General features: G+C 37.5%; 1 protein-coding gene across 1 annotated transcript in view; it reads right to left on the bottom strand.

Moving 5' to 3' along the window:
* Positions 1-6,917: 6,917 nt before the first annotated feature.
* THBS3 (thrombospondin 3) overlaps positions 6,918-23,758 on the bottom strand; it is a 209,758-nt gene continuing 192,917 nt past the window's right edge. The window contains exons 20-23 of the mRNA XM_053703392.1: positions 14,363-14,559; positions 12,483-12,655; positions 10,626-10,765; positions 6,918-9,457 (exon numbers count right to left, since the gene is read on the bottom strand). Coding sequence (XP_053559367.1) covers positions 9,399-9,457; positions 10,626-10,765; positions 12,483-12,655; positions 14,363-14,559 — 569 coding nt within the window. The 3' untranslated portion in view covers positions 6,918-9,398. The remainder of the gene's footprint in view (positions 9,458-10,625; positions 10,766-12,482; positions 12,656-14,362; positions 14,560-23,758) is intronic.

Below are 23,758 nucleotides of genomic sequence, written 5' to 3'. Positions count from 1 at the left end.
GGGTAAAATTTATCATACCCCAGACGGACATGATACGCTATAGCGAATCATGTCCGCCCTGCATCGCTAAATGCCGACAGCCTATGCTCAGTTCTGATGAACTGCTTGGGTAATGCCGCCCCCTGCAGATTTGCCGCTAGCAGGGGGTTTCAATCAACCCGTTCGTATTCGATCGGACGAATTGATGTCTACAGCCTCAGAGGCAGTGGACGAGTTAAGGAGCAGCGGTCTTAAGACATGAAAATATGAATATGTCACACTCCAATGTTCTGCACATAGCAGAATATGTTCTATTTATTTGAAAATACATATTTCGATATGAATCTGATGATATTTTGGTACAATATATATTTATACCTACATATACTGTATATATACACACGATTATATATAGGTAAAGATATATACAGATATATATATATAGGAATATCTATTTAAAAATACATAGAACATATTCTGCTATGTGTAGAACATTGCAATACGAAATACACAGTTAAACACTTTATTCAAAATTTATATTGCATAAATATGGGTTTACATGTTTTTATCTGCTTAATTGCAAAGGGCTCCAATGCTCTTATATATATGTGTATTTATGTGTTCGTATGTATTTATGTGTTTAAATGTGTATATATGTCTCTAAATACATATACAGTATACACATATAAATATATATGTGTATATATATATATATATATATATATATATACTATGTATGTATGTGTGTGTGTATATATATATATATATATATATATATATATATATATACATCTTTAGACATGTATATGTATGTATCTCAATGTCAAAGTCCTTTGCCTGCCTTTTTTAAATACATAAATACATATGTAAATATATTTATATACATACATATCCATCTTTAGATGTATATGTATGTATCTCAATGTTAAAGTCCTTTGCCTGCCTTTCTTTTTCAAACACTTGAGATCTCCTATCTTTGATCCCTTATAACTTTTTTGTGCAATATTTCATTTGAATAATTTTTATTAGACAGTGTTATTATGAGTGTGACTGTACTTTTTAATGTATTTTTGTGCAACTTTTTAATTTTGTAAAACAGTTAACCAAAGCTCTGATACTGCGATAATGATTCTAGCATAAATCACAAATGCACTCAACTTGTAATATGTGCGCAATTTAACCTGCACGCAAACAATTGCAAAAACCCATGAACAAACACTTGTAATAAAGCAACATTTATGGGGCAGGGAAGGACAGATGGATTTGTTCTTAGAGGGAAGATTGTCCCTCCAAAAGAGGGGCATTGGCAAGAAATGTTCAATTAGTCATAAACACTAAAGATACAAATAGCCCTTCAGATCCAATTTCCAATCTTTTTTGCTCATGATCACTGAAACCTTGAAAAGGGATTCATTTATTTTATGGTCAACATTAAGAATAAAAAAAGCTCTACACTAACCCACAATAAAATACAATATTTAAATAATCACTATATATTGTTTGATTTTTATATTTCAACCAATTTAATGACTGCAAGTTCTGCAAGCAAGAGTTAACTACTCTTTTATTCTCACTGCATGAGCTAAAATTGTAATGAGGGGGGTAATGCCCTTTTAAGAGGGATTTTTTCGCATGAATGGAGCTGTGAGATTTCTCCTTTCTATTGTGTGAGCACAGAGGCAGGATCAGTCTGTGCAGGGAGGTCTTAGTTTGAGAAACTTCCCTCTAGAGCTCAAAACTTTATCTGCAGAGACCACAGGACAAGAGAAGAGAGACAGGCTTTTCTTTTCTTTTTTTTAAATATTCATTAACAAAACCATGAGAGTGCAGTCATTAAAAGAGTGACCAGCAGAAGGATAACAGAGTGCAGAAATCCACAGAGAGTCACTGAAAAGTGGGAGAGGTCATCCAGAGGGAATCACCAATCAAGAGCGATAAAGTGAAGTTATTCTGAAAATAAGAGGCAAAAGATGTTGCTGCTATCAAGTGAGTGACCAAGAAAGGTATGAAATGCTGTATTTATCCAAGGACAATGATAGCACTGGGAGGGGGAGATGCGGTAAACCAAACAAGGCAGCTGACAGTGGTGAGAGTAATTTCATTTAAAAAATTTGGATTAGAAAGTGATGGCATTCAGAAATAGTGACTGTCACAGTGTGATGAGAAAGTGCTATAATCCAGAGAAAAGTTACTGGTACAGAGGGATGAGAGAGTGTACACATCTAATGAGCTACAGTTACTTAGGGATAAGAATGATATTAACATGGTTGTGTCTAACAGATGGAGGTAAAATCCGTTAGAGAACAACTGGAATAGGGATAAGGGTACAATGATAACAAATGAGTGGGCCGACAGGAAATGTGGAGAGTGAGTAAGTCAAGAAAGTACAATCAGCAAGTGAGTAATCCACCCAGAAATGAGAGAGAGCTGCAAAGTTATGAGAGATTGCAGTAACCTAGATGAGAAAGTGACTGAGACAGGAAAACGGTGATCACAAGTCATTGGAGAGTGCACTCAGTGAATCAGGGGTGAAGAAATAGCAGCCATGAAGAGAGTGACACACAGACGTACCAAGATGGCAGGCTGTATGAGGTTGTATCCCAAACAACTGCTCTATACTACACCATGGTCCACTTGTAAAAGATAGTGTCAAATGCTTAGTGTATCATTGACAAAATGAAGGGGGGCAGCCTACTAAGACAACAAGTCTACTATTTGCCAGTTATTACATTATTTATTTTATTTCATTGTTTAAGTAAGGTTTTTTTATTTTTCTAACTGTGTGTGTTATTTGTGATGGGGGAGAGACAACATAGAAAGAGAGTTAACAATAGAGGGGACACATAAGAGGGGCAACAGATTTAGTAATGGGTAATTGCATTGGGAGATGAGAACATGTAGAGGGTGTGTTTGTGTTTTAAGGATTGTGTAGCAAGATACCAATATGATTATATGAGGATGTTTAAAGGTTTTTGAGATGGAATTCCCAGTTACTATAGTATAGAACAGAGGTTGGTCAGCCATTAGGATTTTTTGAAGTTAGGATTAATTGTTGCAGAGGACATTGTGGTAAGGGTTAATTGTTGTGGGGGCATCAGGACAGTGTGATTAAGGTTATTTGCTGTGGGAAGGCCACCTGAAGAATGAATTATGGTTGGATGCCATTGGGTATGCAACATTTAGGATAATAACACTTACAAGGCTGACTCAAACACCTTACCCAGTGAAACTGATACTAACAAAAACTAACATTGCAGAACAGACATTAACACTAATTAGTACTATTACGTATGTTTGCTTCCTTGGGCTGTGCTGACCATACATGACCACTAACCTGTTGCCTGCTAAACCAGGCCTCAATACAGTTACCTACTATGGGCTCCATATATGCAGGAGCGATTGAGAGGACCTGCTGTGGCACAATAGGTTGCATGAGTAAACGCTGCTGTCCAAATGCACAAGCAAGAGTACTACTTCCATAATGGCTCTGGCCTGTTTAACAGTTATCACACACAATCTGCTGGCAATAGGCTGCATATAAATCACTGTCACTAGCATCACAGCCCTAGTAGTTTACACTGCTGTCCAAACGCACCAGCTAGGGTATTATTTCCATAAGGGCTCTGGATTGTTTAACAGTTGTCATACTTACAATCTGCTGGCAATAGGCCGCATTTATACACTTTCACCTTATGTATGTGTTCTGAGTACCACCAACGTTGCATATTTCACTGGCCATGCTTTCAAGGAAGAAGTGTGTGCATGCAGCTTGCCACTGTCACCAGAAGGTCATGTGCATAATAAAATTCAGCACACGAGCAGTTTTGCAAAAGCGCACACATTAGTAGCAATTCTAATCATATATAAAATACACAGCTGTTAATTTCAGATTTGACTTTTATGTGACTTTTAATCAAGATTTCTGTTTTCAGCAATATTCATTTTATTTTGTTTGGCTGAGTCCTGTGTAAACCTTTATAAGACCAAAAGCTGGTATTAAATAAAAATGATTAACATGAGCTTGGGAGTTCCCCTTATTCCTTCATTTTTTCTAATCTGCAACACAATGAACCTCTCAAATACAACTGGCCAATTCCAATGTCCCATACGTGTGTCTTTATACACTTGTGGAACATAACCTGAATTGCTTGTCTGAAATTAGTTTATACGAAAATATTTCTTTTTCTTATGATTTTACCAGCATTTTGTAAAGTACAAAATAAACAATATGCCCCACACATAAATGTTGGTCATTAAGTTTAAGACTTAGTGCCTGATGGTCTAAAGCTCGTAGCTCTGGCAAGATGATCTATGAAGTCTCATCAGTACTGCGAGATCCATTCATTTTACATTGTTATCTCACTATGCAGGTTCTGGGTGTGAAGGGAAGTCACATACACTACAACATCATGCTCAAAAAGCCACCAAAGATTTTGCTTGATTTCTCTCCATGTTTTTAATCATCAAGCCCTTAGTTTGTTCTCATCTCAAGGTCATTATCATGTAACATATCTCTGAGACTTCTGGGTTATCTATCCTGTCCTCTATTCCTCATTTTGTACAAAAACACCACTCGTTCTGCATTCATCTCCAGTATACTCCCATGTATAAAGTTTAAAAGGATCTCAAAGACCTCTTTTTTTAAAAGAAACTCAGGATAAACCTCCTCCCCTTCTGCTGCTACTGACCTTGACACATGACATTGTGGTTCAACATTCTTATCCCATCATTTAGAATGGGCACTTGGATGAATGGAGAATTCAGACAGGCAATACATCTCAGTTACAATTCTAGTTACATTGTATCATACCATAGTTACACTGTGATATTATAGATGATTCACAGGTCACTGCAGTTACACTGTTATGTATCCGTATAGCTGTAGTCAAGCTGATAGCAAGTTACACTATTATAATTGTGCTGATATATTATAGATACATTATACTAATATAGAATATTTGCAGATTGCTAAAGTGTACTTATAACAGATTCTTCCTTAAAGGAACATGAAACGCATTTTTTTTTCATTATTCAGATAAAGAACACAATTTTAAAAAGTTTCCAATTTACTTCTATTATCAGATTTGCTTTGCTCTCATTTTATCCTTTGTTGAAGAGATAGATAGGTAGCGTGCACATACCTGAAGCACTACATGCCAGGAAATAGTGCTGCCATCTAGTGTTCTTGCTAATGTATAACATTGTTGAAAAACTTTTGCCATATAGTGCTGCAGACACGTGCACACTTCTGAGATTACATATTTGCTTTTCAACAAAGGATAAAAATAAATTAAGAAAATAGTAATAGTAAATTAGAAAGTCGTTCTATCTGAACAATGAAAGAAAAAAATTGGGTTTTATGTCCCTTTAAAACATTATTAAGAGGTCACTTTAAAGGGACACTATACTGAAAAATGTTCTTTCATGATTCAAATAAAGAATACAATTTTAAACAACATTCCAATTTACTTTTAATATCTATTTTGCTTCATTCTTTAGATATCCTTTGTTGTAGAAATTGCATGCACATGGATGAGCCAATCACATAAGGCATCTATGTGCAGCAACCAATGAGCAGCTACTGAGCCTATCTAGATATGCCTTTCAGCTAAGTATATCAAGAGAATGAAGCAAACTAGATATTGGAAGTAAATTTAGATGTTGTTTTAAATTGCATGGTTTTTCTAAATCATGAAAGAAAAAAATGGGTTTCATGTCCCTTTAAGGTGCATAAAACTCAAATAAGAATAGGGCTAATTTGCCACAGCATTATATTTGCTATATATTTTACTGCCTTTACAATATTTATTTTGTTCCAAATTAATGTTTTTTTGCACTATTCAGCATCATTCTTACACCAGATGGAACAGCTGACTGGACGGAATATTTAATTAAAATATATTGCAAACTTTAAAAAGAAATTAAAAACTCAATGCTGGAGCAAAATAGTCCCATTTTTATTTTAAGTTTTATTTCCTTTTGAGTGTAAATGTCAGTAAGTAGACTCACACAATGAGTAGCAGACAGATGATATAGAAGGAGGGATGGGGAGCACCCATTGTTAGGTATAGACTGCTCACAATACCGTAAGAATTGTCCTAACTCTGAACCCAGATGTGTGAGTTGCAGCAATGGTTTAGCCGTAAATCCAGTGAATGACCGATTGTTACACCTAGTACAGGATATGGCCTTAGTTATATAAAAAAAAAGCTTTGTGTAAATTAAGTGCAGGGTGCTGTGTGTATTTGGTACCAGATGCTGTTAGTGATATGGGTAAAATTCCTATGAGCAAGATGCTGTGTGCAGTTATTACAGGATTATTTGTGTGCTAAGTCCATGACTTTTATTTGTAAAGATGCTACAGAATTCTCTGTAGTGATTTCATTTCTTGCAGGGGTATAAGTAGCACTGTTTTGCTTTGGTATAAGTAGCACTGTGCTGTGTGTGAGTTGGGTGGTTAGTACAGGTGTAGGATGTGTAAGGTCAAGTTAGTTATGCACCCTGTCATGGTTATCAGTACCACGGGATACTGTGTGTGGTGCACTTTCCTGGTTAGCAATAGCTCGGGATGCTGTGCACTGTTGTCCTTTCATTTGCAATATTGCACTCGTCCCGGCCTCCTGCTTTCCTGGGATATTCTGCATCTAAGTCTGTCTCCACAACCAACATGATAGCTGCATCTGCCGTGAAACCACCACCAGCTCCCCATTGAGAACATCACATGAAAGGCCATTTACCACAATCCTGGAACATCAGTGAGACATCAGCCTGGTCTTTTGTCCAACCAATATGCAAGTCACTCGCTTGGCATTTCACCCAATCGCTACAACAAAAAGCTTTAATATGGACATCTAAGTCTAAATGTATCACTTTATACAAATGCCTATTGGAATCACTTCTTCCTGATCAACAAGTATTTTTTTAGCATTGCAACTATATTGTGGTATAACATAGTTTATTTACTCCACTTAATTTATGCTTTATAAATATTATAGGAAATTCTGATGTTTAACCCACTTGAGATTTGAATTTTTGTGTGAAGATTAAAAAAAACGAAGACATGAACATGTGAACTGACTTCAGGTGAGTATGAAGATTATCAATAATAATATTTAGTACATGGCAAGGTTAGGTCAATAGTCTTTGATTAGAAAAAAAATAATTAGATACTTATTTAAAAAAAATAAATAAAAAAAAATATTAAAACAAAAAATGATGACTAAGACATTTTGTTTCGATAAATAATGTTTTCTGTCCTGATTGGTCTCTATGTCCCTTTAAACCCAGTTGCTAGAAAGGCAGAAAATGTGCTTGAATAATTCAACTTGCATCCTCCCAGCAGGCCTTTCATTTCTGTACAGTGATGAGACCCAATTCACTGTTATAAGTGGCCTTCAAGAGTTCATTCCACCTTAGCTCCACCAGTATGTGCTAAAGCTTTGTGAATGTTGTAGTCAGAATATATATGTTTGAAAATCTACAAATATTGTATGCAAAACCTAAATCTCTCAAAAATGACTGTACATTTCAGAAATCAGGTCAAGACATTGCAAGAGCATAATACCTGTTTCCACAAAACCAAAGTTCTGAGAGAAGATTGGCCTTAAATAAATCTTACACAGAGAGAAGAGCACTCTCAGGAATAAACAACCAGCTCAATAACTTGTTAGCTTGTTCTAAGGTGATTTACCCTCTGGGTGCAGCTTCATTTTAACAATAGAGATACCTTGCAACTGATCGCTTTGCAGGGGGTCACACTGAAGCCAGAGATAACGGGGTGCCAGTAAATATGCAAAGGAACAAACCACCAAGATTTAGAAATAAGGAAAAGATACTGCACTCGTATTGCTCCAAATCCTCAGATTTATTTAACAAAACTGAACAAACTCAGGAGGCACCTGACGTACATCTTACGCGTTTCATGCTACATGAAGCGATTAATCATACATGATCATAAAGTGATCCATGTAGCATGAAACATGTAAGATGTACGTCAGGTGCCTCCTGAGTGTTTTTGGTTTTGCTAAATAAATCTGAGGATTTGGAGCTATATGAGTGCAGTATCTTTTTCTTGTTCCTACAGCTTCATTTAAGCTCAGTAATGCTTTTCACAGATGAGAACTTTCCTGTAGTATTTGAGTCTGATCCCGCCTAATAAGGTCAGTCTAGCGCCGAAGTACCAGGCAATTCCTCTCTGATCAAATAACATGGCAACCCTAGACGATTATTTTGGCCTTCTTTGGGTCTCGTCAGTGAGGTGCAGCCATATTCCTCTAAGCACACTGAGTAAGGAGTCCACGTCTGGTTGCTCCTCTTTACCTTAGGGGGACATAATGCACACAGAGAGAACCGTAATCTCAGGAACGAATTACCAGCTCAATAACTTGTTCTATGGCGATTTACCACATGGGTGCAGCTTCTTTTTATCCCAGTAATGCTTTTTACAGAGTAGAATTTTCCTATATTATATCAGTCTTATCCTGCCTATTAAGGTCAGCCAAGTGCCAAGTAGCAGGCAATTCCTCTCTGAACAAGTAACACGGCAACCCTAGACAATTATTTCAGCCTTCATTGGGCCTCGTCAGTGAGGTGCAGCCATGTTTCTCTAAGCCCACTGAAAAAGGACTCCCATTTTTCCCTTAGGGAGACATTTTCTGGGGTCCCCATGTTCCGTGTTCAGAGAGGGATTGCCTGATATTTCAGGGCTGGACTGACCATACTAGATGATCTGACTGATATGCTTCAGGAATGTTCTTCTCTGTGAAAAGGATCATTGGGCTAAAAGAAGAGGCACCCAGGTGGTAAATCGCCATAGAACAAGCTAACAAGTTATTGAGCTGGTGTTCGTTCCCGAAAATGTGCTTCTCTTTCTGTATGTATGAAATAAAATTTGTCAAGCTTTTGGCGCAAGGGGGCCAAATTAAGTCATTAAGCTGCCAGCATGTTTGTTTCCGATAAAACTCAATCATGCACATGTAACTGCAGATGCATCCACTATGTGCTGCCAATGGCACATTATATTATATTCATGTGCACACATTAGACTCCATATATAGCAGTAGACAATTATTTAAACTAATGGACATGTTTGTATGGGTATTACCTATATTTACACAATTACACTGAGAAATCAGATGACATCAATAACACCCATCTAACCCACCAAAACAGCACAAACCCCATGTGTCCAGAGCTTTGTAGCTGGGAGCCTCTTTGTGTCCAGTGTGAGGGTCTGAAAGCATCAAAGTCCAAAATGTCTTTGGTCTGAGTTCCCTTGCTCTAAAATATTAAGTACCATGCTGGCGTAGTTAGTCAGAGTCTGTGGAAGTGCCAGTTATTCATATGACCCCTGGAAATCAGAATAACCCCTAATGCTGGACATTATGCTTTACAGAGAGAGGAATAATGCTGTGTCTCCCTTAATCCTTTCCTTCAAGCAGGATCCGCCGATATGGTTCAAAGTCCTCTGGAATTGTGTCTGTGTTAAAAAAAAGAGTGTAAATCTGTAAAGAATACCTAAGGATGGCATTAGCAAGTAGTCAACCATCTCAATGATATTAAACAACACTACAACACTATATGAATAGGGGAAGCTTTATATATTGCTCTCAACTACAGGTCTCATAAGGTTCACCAGTTGTGTTATACTAAGTAGCTGATTCACAATAGCTTACTTGTTTCTTCATTTATAACTGAGACAAATAAAATAACATAGAAATCAGATAGCATGGATAGGTATATTTGTGTGCTTGTGAAATCTGTAAGAACACGTTTCCTGATATGAGAGATAATGGGAATGTGACCCACAATTATTTGTCTAGAGCAAATAGTGTCCCCCCCCCCTACAGAATATAAGTATAAGAGTTCAGGGAAACCAATAACTAGGAACCCCTAATCATAATTCTCTAATCTATCCCATGGTAAAAGTTTAGTGAAATGTCCCCTAATATGGCCTGCAGCCTGCTTTACAGTAGTGAGTTCCTTCAGTAGGTAGGGAGTTTAGTTTCTCAGTAACGTGGTCTCTGGGTCCTTAAAATGAGAAAATGCATAGTAATGCTGCCTTGTAGTAAAGCATTTGTTTTTAGAGATAACAAGGGGACATTATTTCTTGCTTAGGAGAGCTGGTGATGAGGGCATTCAGATGCCAAGAGTCATATGCAGCACTTGAACCTCCAGTTGCCTTACACTGAAGATATAATGTGCATGGTTCATTGTCAGGACTTAGTAAATGTCAGTGCTTTTTCACATTAGGGTTTTCTGCGTAATGTTTTCTAAGAGGGGGTTTGTGAGTTTGCCTTCTTCTCTACAATTTAGTTAACATGTTCTCTTGTAAGTTATTAAAGGTTGGTTATTATCAGCAGTGTTTTGAACTGAGTTTTAATGAGGAGCATTTCTTCTGTTGGGATTAGTGAGCTTTATTTCTCAGTAAGGTTTTATAAGTTGTGATCCCTCACTAACACTAGGGTATAGTGGGGTGAGTTTCACTAGAGTTTAGTAATACAAGATTTTTTTTCTGTAGGGTTTAGTCTCAGCTTGATTTTCTCAGAAGGATTTAGGCTTTTGTCCTTTTCAATAGGTTTTAGTGAGCTAGACTTCCATTAGGTTTACTGTCAATCACTGAACCCAACTGATCTATGTAAACTTACCATTGCATCTGTACTGTAAGTTTGACCAAATAATGTTCTCTTGGGAGAAGCAAAAGACTCCAAGACGTCCCCCTCTCATGCTGGTATCTATAACCACTCCGGAATCAGCCACCAGATCCACTCCTTCATACAGTTTTACCCTGTGGAATATGTAAGTTTAATTTCACTACTCATCCATTTCTCTGAATTAATGACACTTTATGTTACAAAGGCTTGAATACAAAGGACAGCTGTTACAGCTACTTAATGTGCTTCAAACTAATAGAGATATAACCACACAAACAAGGTACTTAAAATGAGAAAGTTGAATCTCTGGTGACATAAGGTTTATAAAATGTTGCTGTCTCTTCCCATAAGGTGGTCGGAGCTCCCTTTCCATGACCTCACTCCTCACAGAAGCCCCCGGGTTGTAGGAGGGAAAATGGGGTATTAATTGGGAAGCGCAGCATGAGGTCCCTGCCAGGAATACAACACAATCCAGTTCCCAGACCCAGGACCCCTCTTTTTAGCCCAAGCTTATTGTTGTGCTCCTTTCCATATGAAAGGCATCCCTCCCTCCCATCCCTCTCTCCAGCATTCCAAGCAGGAATTGGGTTGCCGTGGAGATGCCCACAATGGACGCTGTGGCTCAGCTCCCCACTGACATCATCTTATTGGAAAACAAAAAAGAGGCAAGGGTAAATTTGGTGAATGCTGTTCAGACCTCTGCCCCCCTCCCCTGAACACACACCTCCCGTGGATTCCAGGAATAAAAATAAATTAACTTGTTGCTTACTGCTTTAGTCATAAACAGTAGAAAATATAGTAAGATATATTTTAAAGGACTTTACACCAAAATCACATTATTAGAGTGTAAATTAAAGAGAGTAAGGAAGAAAATGGTAATCTCTGGGAACAAGAGGGGGGACTGATCTGAGAACAACACAACATGCACTTCATTAGTATTTCATTTACATGTCCTTTACCAGTCTGTGCTATATTCATGTATAGAGCATGGAAAAATATTGGAATTAAATAAAAAATAATTATTAAAAATGTCTGCTTCTCTTCTTATCTTTCTTTGTCTGGTTTTATTTATATATATACATATATATATTTTGTGTGTGTTTATAAATTAAAAAAACAAAAGTGCACTTGCATAAAAGGTCATATCCTTAAAACATATAAACTCGATTTTATAACAACTTTGTGTTTTTGCACATTTACAATTTCTTCACACTGGGAAGTTGCAGTATTAGTACCAGAATGAAAGAACAGATATCGGTCTAATATCACTTTGCAGAATGGCCTAAAAACAAGACCTCGGGGGATAACATGGGACAAGGAGGAAGGATAGAGGGGGGAGAGATATGGAAACATGGATAACAGAATGACAACTGTTTAACAGATACTGTGTTATAAGGGACAAAAGAGGGGAAATAGGAGGCAAGGAATATGACGGGGAAAGACGTGATGAATAGAAGTTGGAAAGCGAAATTGAGAGATGAAAGAGGGAGTCTTTTTACTCCGTTTCTCTTTATTTTCCTGACATGCTTGGCTTCTCAATTCCTGGTCTTTTGTGACATTCACAAAGGGGTGTATATCTAACAACATTGAGTTGAATTTTCAACGTTTCTTTGTTAACTTTATTATTATTGTTTCACAAAGGAGCTGATACATCTTATGAGTTTGATATGTCACCTCCTACAGGAGAAAACTTACAAATTGTAATACTCAAAAGTGAAATCATGTACAAAAAATATATGCAAAAATGCTAATTCCAAAAAGGGCTAAGGTCTCTGTGCATCTTCTAGAAATGGGTCACATTCGAATCCCATTTTGTTTGTATCCATAATTCACATCCTATATGGTACTGACCTGATGTAGCCAACCTGGGGCCGGTGCATGAGCTGCCAGCGGTATGAGGTCTTGTCCTTCCATCCCACATTGCGGGGGTCCTTCCATAGAAGTCGTATTTGGTCTTGAGTATGTCCTGTATGCCACAGAGCATTGCGCAGCTGCTCTCCAGGCCCCGTCTTGGACTTCACTGCCTGGAAGTAGAAATAGGTGAGAATGTTGGTTGGAAGGACATGAGGTAGGGACAAGTTATATGAATTGGAGAGGGGCCATAGTTAGAAGAAATATAAATAGGCCAGTGTTTAACGCAGCAGAAAGGTAATTTCATGAACGTTTGAACTGCATGCTTCCTTGCTGTTCAGAAGCTCTCCCCATTTTATTCATTATATATTTTTTATTTCTTTATTTCTTTATTTTATTTTGTATTCTCTCCCCAGCTTTAAGTGGGGATACATAGTCACTAGGCATTCTTTGTACCCCTGATTCATTTTTCAGTTGCTTCCACTTGGCAAATGTCTTATTAGGTAATGTGATGTGGGTTACATGGACCATGTCATTCTTGAAGTAATTTATAAGCAGGGCCAATTAAGTTAAACAAAAGTCAGGGACTAGACCACTAAATTGCAGAGTTCCTTTAAAAGACTCCTGAGGGTTTAAGTGGATCTGTTCTATATTTATCTTGATAGAAGATGTTAGTTACTGCTTTGCATGTGTATAGCAAGAAGGGGTTAAATACTATTACATGTCTGGATAGCTTAGAGGGAAATTTAAAAAAAGTATTAAGCCAGAATAAAGAAAAAGATTTTTTAAAACATAACCTTTACTTGACATTAAGTAAAAACGAATAATTAATCTTTCAATGAAAAAATTGTAAATAGAAAGAGGCAGCTAGACATTGGAGTCTGCTTAAAAGTTTTAAAATGAATAACAAATATCACTATAATCTTTAATAATTATGTTATAGGCCCTCGTGATGAAGCAGAGGTAAAACGCGACCACGTTGGGGAGAAGTTCTTTTTTTCCTTTTTCTTTAGTTGCTAAATGCTCTATGCAAGCATTGCATGATTTCTAACTAGACCTGAGTTTATTAATGTACCAGTAAATTTCAGACTTAGGGGCCAAGCCGTCAATCAGCCCCAACGCATCTGTTTCAGCGCGAGCCTTCAGGTTCGCCGGAAAAAGGAATTAAGAAGCAGCAGAAGACCGCTGTTTCTTAACTCGTCCGCCACCTCTGAGGCGGCGGAGAGCAATCAGCAGGATCAGGTTGATTGACACCCCCTGCTAGCGGCTGTTTGGCCACAAATCTGCAGGGGGTGGTATTGCACAAGCATTTCACAAGGAATGGTTGTGCAATGATAAATGCCGACAGTGTATGCTGTCAGCATTTATTGATGTAGGGCGGACATGATCCGCTACAACGGATCATGTCTGCCCTATCATGATAAATCGACCCCTGAGCATTTATTGGAATCTATTTGCAACCGAAAGACTGTCTGAAGTAAAATAAATAGATCCTACTATACGTTTCACAGTATTGTATTATTTTTTTTCCTGTTGAGTAATGTGCAAACAGCTGGAAGGAATGAAACATTAGTCTATTGATGGCAGGCAGTGGAAAATAACTAACTGCTTACTTAAGGCAAATATATATGATGCAAACAAGATATACTTTTTTGTAGAGAGTGGAGGTTAATTACTGCCAAATTTATACGAGGCAACCAAGATATACATTTGGGTAGACTGCCAAATTTATACAAGGCAATTAAGATATACATTTGGGCAGTGTTTGGAAGTTAATGACTGCCAGATATCTATGCCATCTACAACATAAAAATGAAATATGCCACAGAATTGGAGAAACAAGTAATATTACATGTAATAGGGAAGGGGCTGATATTAACCTTGAGTTGTAGGCCAGGCTCTGCCACAGCTCTAAAAGGGATAGACTGCCAATATGTCTGTTCTGTCTGTTTCCACATCACCACATAAAAGCTGGAGCTGTCCTGGTAGCTGAAAATGAATCCAGCATAGTCATCGTCTGTCACAGTATTTATGTGGAATGTTCCCTCAAAGTCAACACCATTAAATGCTGTGTATCCTGCAAGGAGAAAGAGAAGATATAAGTGAGCAGGACAATGTAGGAAACATGGATTGGATAAGAAGGGAACATACACTGCATGGGGTAAGATGATGCATCATTTGAAAGTGAAACATGGAATAGAATGGATGAAAGAAAACATGGAAGGGGTGAGAGGGGAAATATGGAATGGAAGGGATGATAGCGATGCATGGAAGGGGTGAAATGGAAACACAGAATGGCTGGAATGAGAGATAATCATGGAATGGAAGGAATACAAGAGAAGCATAGAATAAGAATGGTAAGGATATGAAATATTCAGGGCCACGTAAACATCACCAGAAGTACATTTTTAACGTGCATAGGTTAGTGCGTGTATAACTAGATGAAAGTAAACTTCAGGACTTATGATATCGTGACTGAGCTAACTTCTTCTCCCCATAGACATCAATGAAGAGCGCAAACTAAAAAAAAAACTAACACATCACTTGCGCTAACCCAATAGGTGTTAAGCCTATAGCGCTAACCAGAAGGTAGTTATGAATATTTTACATTATGATGTTCTTCACATAGAAGAAAATGTTCTATTTATTTTTAAATATATATTTCTATAAATATCTAATGTATTTTTTGGAAATTATATATATATATATATATATATATATATATATATATATAAAAGTATTTTTAAATATATATATATAGGAATATATATTTAAAAATACATAGAACATTTGATTGTAAAATATTTACAGTACATACACACTAAAACACATTGCGTATACATGTTTATATATCTGCTTATATGTATATATATATATATATATATATATACATATACATATATCAACTTAAATACACATGTACATATATACACATGCATATGTATGTATAAACACATTACAGCCCTTTCCATTCAAATACCTTGCCATATACCATATACCTTTTAACCCTTAAAACTTTAAAAAAAATGTATATGATTAATTTTATTAGATAGTGTATATTTGAGTGTAACACTTCATTTTAATGTATTTATGTTGTGTTTAATGCAACTTTTTTTTTAAACCTAACACTTAACACAAGGTCTTCAGTCGCGCTAACCCAACGAGCGCAACTTTAGAGCAGTAATGAAGGTTGCTACTAAACCTCTCCTCTGGAGCATGAAAAAAAGGTCCTACAATTACCTCCAAAAAACAAATTTCACAAGAATATCTGTATCCCCATTCACTTTCTCCCACACAACACAGAAAAGTCACAAATATCAAAAGCAGTGGGTATGCTGTAAATATTACTTTCTCTGGAAGCATAATAGCAACAGCAAGTTGGCTTTGATTAAAATCACAATTTAAATCAATAGTAAGACTGATTTAAATCAATTGAAATCATGGTTTTCATTTTTTGAATAATCACTTTTTAGATTATTTTACCAGATCATTACTGATTTGATTATATATTATTAGATATGCATAGATAGATAATTGAAATTATTGGGAGGTGAACTATCTCCAGTATAATAGGTTAATCATTCATATTTGATCAACTTTTCAGCTGTATTTTATTGGAAAGAGAAAAATAATGATTACCTTAATAATAAAAATGTAAATCGTTTTTCAATAACCATTAACTTAATTGTAAGAATTTAAATATTTTTATTTAACTAAAACAATAACATTATATTTAATTTTTAATGCGTGTCCCTCCCTCCTCACACATAGGTCCTTGTGCAGATCTATTCCACTCCAAAATCTTCTATTTGTTGAGCTTCTTCAGACTTAATATGTTTTGTGTACATAGATTTGCAGGGGAGCATTCGCATTAAAGGGACAGTAAAGTCAAAACTTTCATAATTCAGAAAGAACATGCAATTTTTAACATTTTTCCAATTTATTCCTCTTTTCTAATCGTTCGCTTGGCATCCATTGTTTAAGAGCATACATAGGTAGGCTCAGAAGCAATGCACTACTGTGAGCTAGATACTTATCACTGTCTTACCCATGTGTTTAGCTAGGCTCCAGTACAGCATTGCTCTCCTTTAACAAAGGATACCAAAAGAATGTAGAGAATGTGACAATGGAATGAAATCTGAAAATTGTATGCTCTAACTGAAACCCAAAAGATTTCTTTCATAATTATTTTCTAAAGGTCTATTTCTCAACTCTGTATGTTTATTTTGTAACATTTTTTGTGAATAAGGTGCATGTTATTTCTGCAGACATAAATTCACAGTTTTGAGAACTAAAAAACAACAATATGTGATAATATCTTCCATTCTCTCACCCCCTCAAACACACACAATAGCCATAAAATTCAGCTCTTTCTCTCCTGTTATTGAGGAAGAAGTTTCTGCACTTATACTGTGCTCTCACCTCCCTAACTGTCCCCTTGACCCTATCCCCTCAAAGCTACTTCCCTCCCTCTCTTCTACCCTTACCCCTATACTCACACACATTTTCAACCTCTCCTTCAGCACCGGTATATTTCCCTCATCTCTGAAACATGCACTAGTCACACCTATCCACAAAAAACCTTCTCTCGATCCAACCTCCCCATCCAACTACCACCCTATTTCCCTACTCCCTCTTACCTCAAAGCTTCTTGAAAAGCTAGCATATGCACGCCTTTCCCATTTCCTTACATTAAACTCCCTCCTTGACCCACTGCAATCTGGATTTCGTCCCCATCACTCCACAGAGACAGCAATCGTTAAGGTTACCAACGACCTATTGACAGCAAAATTCAAAGGCCACTTCTCTCTGCTTATCCTCCTTGATCTGTCTGCAGCCTTTGATACTGTTGACCACCCAATCCTTCGGCATTAGTGACACAGCTCTCTCTTGGTTCTCTTCCTACCTATCTAACCGTACCTTTAGTGTAGCCTTCTCTGGGGCTTCCTCTGCCCCGCCACTACTTTCTGTTGGGGCACCGTAAGGCTCTGTCATCGGTCCCCTTATCTTCTCAATCTACACATCATCATTAGGTTCCCTAATAAAGTCCCAAAGGTTCCAATATCATTTGTATGCTGACGACACCCAAATCTACTTCTCTGCACCAGACCTATCTCCTTCCTTGCTAACACGTGTAACTAACTGTCTTTCTCACTACCTTAAGCTAAATCTCTCCAAAACTGAGCTCCATAAAATCTCCACCCCCAATCTCTCTATAACTGTCAACAACTCCATCATTACCCCAACCTCACATGCTCAATGTCTTGGGGTCACACTTGACTCAGATCTTTCTTTCACTCCTCACATTCAGTCCTTGGCTAAATCCTGCCGCTTCCACCTTAAAAACATCTCTAAAATTAGACACTTCCTTACACAAGACACAACTAAGATTTTAATCCACTCTCTCATCCTTTCCTGCCTCAACAACTGCAACTCTGTCCTCTCTGGTCTCCCTAGCTGCCGTATAGTTCCTTTACAATCCATAATGAATGCCTCTGCCATGCTTAACTTCCTTACACGTCGCTTTTCATCTGCTGCACCTCTCTGCCAATCCCTTCACTGGCTTCCTCTTGCCTCCCGGATTTAACACAAAATTCTCACTCTGAAATACAAGGCTCTCAACTGCACTGATCCCCCCTATATCTCAGACCTTGAGGCCTACTTATAAAGCCGTCAACTGTGCTGCATTCAACGGCACTAATACGCTCGCCTGACAAAAAAAGCTGTCAAAAAGCCATGCACCAAGTAAGGGGCGATGAGCAGCGGACTGTTGTTAACTAACAGTCAGCGATCTCGCTGCTGTTTGGCTTTTTCCCAGCTTTATTTATATACTGTCACTAAATACTGCCACTAAACTAAAATGTTTAACCCCTATCCCGCTGCTCCCGAAGCCCACCACAACTCTAATAAAGTTATTAACCCCTATTCCTCCGCTCCCCGACACCGCCGCAACTAAGTAAATGTATTAACCCCTAAACCCCTGGCCTCCCACATCACTACCACTTACTAAACCTATTAACCCCTAAACCGCCAGCCCCCCACATCACCATAAACTAAATTAAACTATTAACCCCTAAACCTAATAACCCGCTAACTTTATATTAAATATTAACTCATCCCTATCTTATAATAAATTAAAACTTACCTTTAGATTTAAATTAAACTATATTAAACTATTACTTAACCTACCCTTACTATTATACTAAAATTACATTAAACTATATTAAACTATTAATTAACCTACCCTAACTGTTATACTAAAATTACATTAAACTATATTAAACTAATAATTAACCTACCCTAACTGTTATACTAAAATTACATTAAACTATATTAAACTAATAATTAATCTACCTTAACTGAAACTAAACTAAACTAACTAAAATTACACTAAACTACAAATTAAATTAACTATATTATATATTTAAAAACCTAACCCTGCTCAAATAATTTAAATCTACTATTAAAAATTACAAAGTTACAAAAAACTAACAACTAAGTTACACAAAATAACAAACACTAAGTTACAAAAAATAATAAACACTAAGTTACACAAAATAAAAAATAAATGATCAAATATTTAAACTAATTACACCTAATCTAAGAGCCCTATGAAAATAAAAAAGCCCCCCAAAAATAAAAAAAAACCTTTTGCCTTTTGCGGGGAATTGCCCCAAAGAAATCAGCTCTTTTACCTGTAAAAAAAATGCAAATATCCCCCCAATGTAAAACCCACCACCCACATAACCAACCCCCTCAAATAAAAACCTAATCTAAAAAACCTAAGCTCCCCATTGCCCTGAAAAGGGCATTTGTATGGGCATTGCCCGTAAAAGGGCATTTAGCTCTTTTTCCTTGCCCAAACCCTAATCTAAAATTAAAACCCACCCAATAAACCGTTAAAAAAAACTAACACTAACCCCTGAAGATCCACTTACAGTTTCTGAAGACCGGACATCCATCCTCAACAAAACGGCAGAAGTCCTCATCAAAGCCGGCAGAAGTCTTCACCCAAGCGGGCCGAGGTCTTCATCCAAGCCGGCAGAAGTCTTCATCCAGACAGCATCTTATATCTTCATCCATCCGGCTTGGAGCGGCTCCATCTTCAAGACATCTGGCGTGGAGCATCCTCTTCTTCCAACGTCTTCTTCCGAATGAAGGTTCCTTTAAATGACGTCATCCAAGATGGCGTCCCTTAGATTCCGATTGGCTGATAGATTTCTATCAGCCAATCGGAATTAAGGTTGAAAAAATCCTATTGGCTGTTACAATCAGCCAATAGGATTGAGCTTTCATCCTATTGGCTGATCCAATTATTTTTTTTAACGGTTTATTGGGTGGGTTTTAATTTTAGATTAGGGTTTGGGCAAGGAAAAAGAGCTAAATGCCCTTTTAAGGGCAATGCCCATACAAATGCCCTTTTCAGGGCAATGGGGAGCATAGGTTTTTTAGATTAGGTTTTCATTTGGGGGTTTTGTTGTGTGAGTGGTGGGTTTTACTGTTGGGGGGGTATTTGTATTTTTTTTTACAGGTAAAAGAGCTGATTTCTTTGGGGCAATGCCAATAGGATTTTTTCAACCTTAATTCCAATTGGCTGATAGAAATCTATCAGCCAATCGGAATCTAATGGACGCCATCTTGGATGACGTCATTTAAAGGAACCTTCATTCGGAAGAAGACGTGGGAAGAAGAGGATGCTCCACGCCGGATGTCTTGAAGAAGGAGACCATCCGCGCCAGATGGATGACAATAAAAGATGCCGTCTGGATGAATACTTCTGCCGGCTTGGATGAAGACTTCGGCCCGCTTGGATGAAGACTTCTGCCGGCTTCGATTAGGACTTCTGCCGATTCGTTGAGGATGGATGTCGGGTCTTCAGAAACTGTAAGTGGATCTTCGGGGTTAGTGTTAGGTTTTTTTAACGGTTTATTGGGTGGGTTTTAATTTTACATTAGGGTTTGGGCAAGGAAAAAGAGCTAAATGCCCTTTTAAGGGCAATGCCCATACAAATGCCCTTTTCAGGGCAATGGGGAGCATAGGTTTTTTAGATTAGGTTTTCATTTGGGGGGTTTGTTGTGTGGGTGGTGGGTTTTACTGTTGGGGGGGTATTTGTATTTTTTTTTACAGGTAAAAGAGCTGATTTATTTGGGGCAATGCCCCGCAAAAGGCCCTTTTAAGGGCCATTGGTAGTTTATTGTAGGCTAGGGTTTTTTTTTATTTTCGGGGGGCTTTTTTATTTTCATAGGGCTCTTAGATTAGGTGTAATTAGTTTAAATATTTGATAATTTATTTTTTATTTTGTGTAACTTAGTGTTTATTTTTTTTTGTAACTTAGCTTTGTTATTTTGTGAAACTTAGTTGTTAGTTTTTTGTAACTTTGTAATTTTTAATAGTAGATTTAAATTATTTGAGTAGGGTTCAGTTTTTAAATATATAATATAGTTAATTTAATTTGTAGTTTAATGTAATTTTAGTATAACAGTTAGGGTAGGTTAATTATTAGTTTAATATAGTTTAATTTAAACTTAAAGGTAAGTTTAAATGTATTATAAGATAGGGATGAGGTAATATTCAATGTAAAGTTAAGGGGTTGTTAGGTTTAGGGGTTAATAGGTTAATTTAGTTTATGGTGATGTGGGGGGCTGGCGGTTTAGGAGTTAATAGGTTAATTTAGTTTATGGTGATGTGGGAGGCTGGCGGTTTAGGAGTTAATAGGTTTAGTAAGTGGTACTGATGTGGGAGGCCAGGGGTTTAGGGGTTAATAACTTTATTTAGTTGCAGTGGGCTCCGGGAGCGGTGGGATAGAAAAGCAGGTACGCTGGGCCGGAATAGTGGTGAGCGTACCTGGTAGATATTTGATAATTTGCAAAAGTAGACAGATAGTGTCGAATTTGTATTCGGAACATCTCTAATGACGTAAGCATCGATCTGTGTCGGATAAATGAGGTGACTCAAGCTCTCCACAATTACGCTGCAGAATTCCAGCGTATTTGTGGTTGACGGCTTGATAAATAGGCCTCCTTGTCTCCAGATACTCTCCCTCCTGTCCCCTTCGCTCTGCTCATGACCTTGTGGAACTCTCTGCCTAGCTCCAAAGACTCTCCCCTAGTTTTTAAATCTTCAAGCGCTCCCTAAAGACTCTACAATTCATGGATGCATACAACCTACACTAACCTTTCTTTATACCAGTTCCTCTCCTCCATTGCTATCCCCTTGAACCCCCTTAGAATGTAAGCCTAAGAGCCCAGCTGTTTGTAGATCACTTTCTTAAGAGCTGACTACAACAGTGTGACTCTTGGCAGGGCCCTCTACCCATTTGATCCCTACAAATGTTTCCTTGTATACCACCTATGTTTATAGCGCTGCAGAATCCGTTGGCGTTCTACAAATAAACGATAATAATAATAATGATATAAAAATTTCCCAAAAGAATCTGACAGAAACCTCTGGGAGAGGATGACATTGTGAATGGATTAATGGAATTAATTTACCAAAAAAAAATATACATTGCAGCCATGAATATACAGCATCTTGCTATATAATAACAAACTAATCTATATTTCAGGATGAATAGCCGTTAGATTATAATGTATCTTAAATAGAAACTATATTTAGATTCTTCCTCAAAAAGCATTTTATTTTAAAAAAACCTGATTTAAATAAAAAATAAATAGATTTTTATCCATCCTGAGCAACAGTATCGTAAGATTCGTATATGAAAACATAATTTATGCTTACCTGATAAATTCCTTTCTTCTGTAGTGTGATCAGTCCACGGGTCATCATTACTTCTGGGATATTACTCCTCCCCAACAGGAAGTGCAAGAGGATTCACCCAGCAGAGCTGCATATAGCTCCTCCCCTCTACGTCACTCCCAGTCATTCGACCAAGGACCAACGAGAAAGGAGAAGCCAAGGGTGTAGTGGTGACTGGAGTATAACTTAAAAAATATTTACCTGCCTTAAAAACAGGGCGGGCCGTGGACTGATCACACTACAGAAGAAAGGAATTTATCAGGTAAGCATAAATTATGTTTTCTTCTGTTAAGTGTGATCAGTCCACGGGTCATCATTACTTCTGGGATACCAATACCAAAGCAAAAGTACACGGATGACGGGAGGGATAGGCAGGCTCTTTATACAGAAGGAACCACTGCCTGAAGAACCTTTCTCCCAAAAATAGCCTCCGAGGAAGCAAAAGTGTCAAATTTGTAAAATTTGGGAAAAGTATGAAGCGAAGACCAAGTTGCAGCCTTGCAAATCTGCTCAACAGAGGCCTCATTCTTGAAGGCCCAAGTGGAAGCCACAGCTCTAGTAGAATGAGCTGTAATTCTTTCAGGAGGCTGCTGTCCAGCAGTCTCATAAGCTAAACGAATTATGCTACGAAGCCAAAAAGAAAGAGAGGTAGCAGAAGCCTTTTGACCTCTCCTCTGACCAGAGTAAACGACAAACAGAGAAGACGTTTGTCGAAATTCCTTAGTTGCCTGTAAGTAAAATTTTAGAGCACGGACTACGTCCAGGTTGTGCAGTAGACGTTCCTTCTTCGAAGAAGGATTTGGGCACAAAGAAGGAACAACAATCTCTTGATTGATATTCCTGTTAGTGACTACCTTAGGTAAGAACCCAGGTTTAGTACGCAGAACTACCTTATCCGAATGAAAAATCAAATAAGGAGAATCACAATGTAAGGCTGATAACTCAGAGACTCTTCGAGCCGAGGAAATAGCCATTAAAAATAGAACTTTCCAAGATAACAACTTTATATCAATGGAATGAAGGGGTTCAAACGGAACGCCCTGTAAAACATTAAGAACAAGGTTTAAACTCCATGGTGGAGCAACAGTTTTAAACACAGGCTTAATCCTGGCCAAAGCCTGACAAAAAGCCTGGACGTCTGGAACTTCTGACAGACGTTTGTGTAACAGAATGGACAGAGCTGAGATCTGTCCCTTTAATGAACTAGCAGATAAACCCTTTTCTAAACCTTCTTGTAGAAAAGACAATATCCTAGGAATCCTAACCTTACTCCAAGAGTAACCTTTGGATTCACACCAATATAGGTATTTACGCCATATCTTATGGTAAATCCTTCTGGTAACAGGCTTCCTAGCCTGTATTAAGGTATCAATAACTGACTCAGAAAACCCACGTCTTGATAAAATCAAGCGTTCAATTTCCAAGCAGTCAGCTTCAGAGAAGTTAGATTTTGATGTTTGAAAGGACCCTGTATCAGAAGGTCCTGTTTCAGAGGTAGAGACCAAGGTGGACAGGATGAC

Source organism: Bombina bombina, chromosome 1 (genome assembly GCF_027579735.1).
Source record: "Bombina bombina isolate aBomBom1 chromosome 1, aBomBom1.pri, whole genome shotgun sequence".
NCBI lineage: Eukaryota > Metazoa > Chordata > Amphibia > Anura > Bombinatoridae > Bombina > Bombina bombina.
Note: the sequence above shows the minus strand (reverse complement) of the source record. Positions and strands in the feature narration are given on the sequence as shown.